The sequence below is a fragment of the Galeopterus variegatus genome, unplaced genomic scaffold, assembly GCF_000696425.1.
Source record: "Galeopterus variegatus unplaced genomic scaffold, G_variegatus-3.0.2 Scaffold10842, whole genome shotgun sequence".
In the NCBI taxonomy this organism is placed as follows: domain Eukaryota; kingdom Metazoa; phylum Chordata; class Mammalia; order Dermoptera; family Cynocephalidae; genus Galeopterus; species Galeopterus variegatus.
In genome coordinates, this window is record NW_007736953.1 from 40,163 (window position 1) to 41,665 (window position 1,503).

Sequence of the window (1,503 nt, forward strand, 5' to 3'; positions counted from 1 at the left end):
CTCAGCCAGTGAGTGGGAACCGGTCTGTATGTGGGATCCGAACCCTCGGCGGGAGCGCCAATGCGCTCCCAAGCGGCGCACTGTAGCAGTGCACCACCGGGCCGGCCCACTATAAATATACTTTTGATCCTCATTTAAATATCTAATATCATAAAATCAAAACATTTGTAGTATATTGAAAAAAGAAAGTTTGTGAGATATGGAAACTACTGTGGGATTTACATCTATCTGAGTGGCCAGCAATTATTATAAATGACTTGTAATTTTATCTTATTACTGTGGCACTTTACAGTTTGTCTGGTAATTCTCTTAATTAGATGATTTGATCTAATTACCTAATTACCTAAAGCTTTAGAAATAAAGAACTGAAACTTCTTTTTTCAATTACCACGTTTTGTTTTTAGCATTAAGGGTTAGTAGATCATAATACCAAGGTCAATGGTTAAGCAAGAGTGACATGTTCACAGAGCTATTACTTAATCTGGGTGAGGGAGGAAAAGAACATCAATGTCTAGGTAATTAGGCATAGAAATGAAAAAGTCATTTATAGTTTACTTCAGTAGAACCATTCTCTTATTGCTTATCTTTAGCCTTTTGCAAAATGAGGTTGATTGCAAATGAATAACATGGAGAGCAGGACTTCATGAGGGGTAGTCTTTCTCCATCTGAGTTTCTTCTTTTTGTATACAGATCTTAAAACATTTTTGTCACGAAGTTGGTTACAATCAGGTTATTTTTTGTTTACGTAGTTAGTGACCAAATCTTTCAAGAGGAAAAATTGGTAAGACCTCTTAGGTATCTTTTTTTAATGTATTGAATACTTGAAACCTTTTCTTTTGGGAAAAGAACTCCTTTCTATCTAAGATATAAGAAAATGTTAAAAACAATCCAGAAGAATGGTATGCTCAGTTCTGTGTGTAACATTCTCAAGCAGGCACACTTGCAAGGTGTAGCTGTGTCAGGTGTATGACAGAGATCTAGTAGCGACAGGCTGACTTAGGTTGTCTGTCTGCTTGACTCCAGTTTTTTAATTCTTTGAATCAAATGTGTATTAACTTTATCATTACATAAACTATTTCTTACTCTTCATTTCCAGCTCTCGTGCTCATTCCCCCATGATAGCTGTAGGAAGTGATGACAGTAGTCCAAGTGCGATGGCCAAGGTTCAGATTTTCGAATATAATGAGAACACCAGGTCAGTACTGCTTCTTTATTCATTAACTGAATTGTGCATCATTCATTACATGTTTACTGATTTCCTGTGATATGCCAGGTTCTGTGCTAGACTCTGATAATTTAGGGCTGAATGATAAAGAGGAACAGATAATTGATATCCCAGAGTCAATTTGCAGGGAAAACAAAAAATAATAGTAAAAAGGTTGATGAATTTTATGATCTAGGAGAATCAGTGTTGAAGAGTTTATACCTAGGAGGACCTCATCTAGTTTGGGGGCCAAGGAGGTTCACCTAGAAGAAGATCTATACGATAAGAAGTTGGCAAGA

General features: G+C 36.6%; 1 protein-coding gene across 1 annotated transcript in view; it reads left to right on the plus strand.

Annotated features, from left to right (window-relative positions):
- The window catches only part of SEH1L (SEH1-like (S. cerevisiae)), a gene marked incomplete at its 5' end in the record, with an annotated part of 31,066 nt that overhangs the window by 16,480 nt on the left and 13,083 nt on the right, over positions 1-1,503 (plus strand). Inside the window, 2 exons of the mRNA XM_008594476.1 lie at positions 1,097-1,195; positions 1,401-1,497. Coding sequence (XP_008592698.1) covers positions 1,097-1,195; positions 1,401-1,497 — 196 coding nt within the window. The remainder of the gene's footprint in view (positions 1-1,096; positions 1,196-1,400; positions 1,498-1,503) is intronic.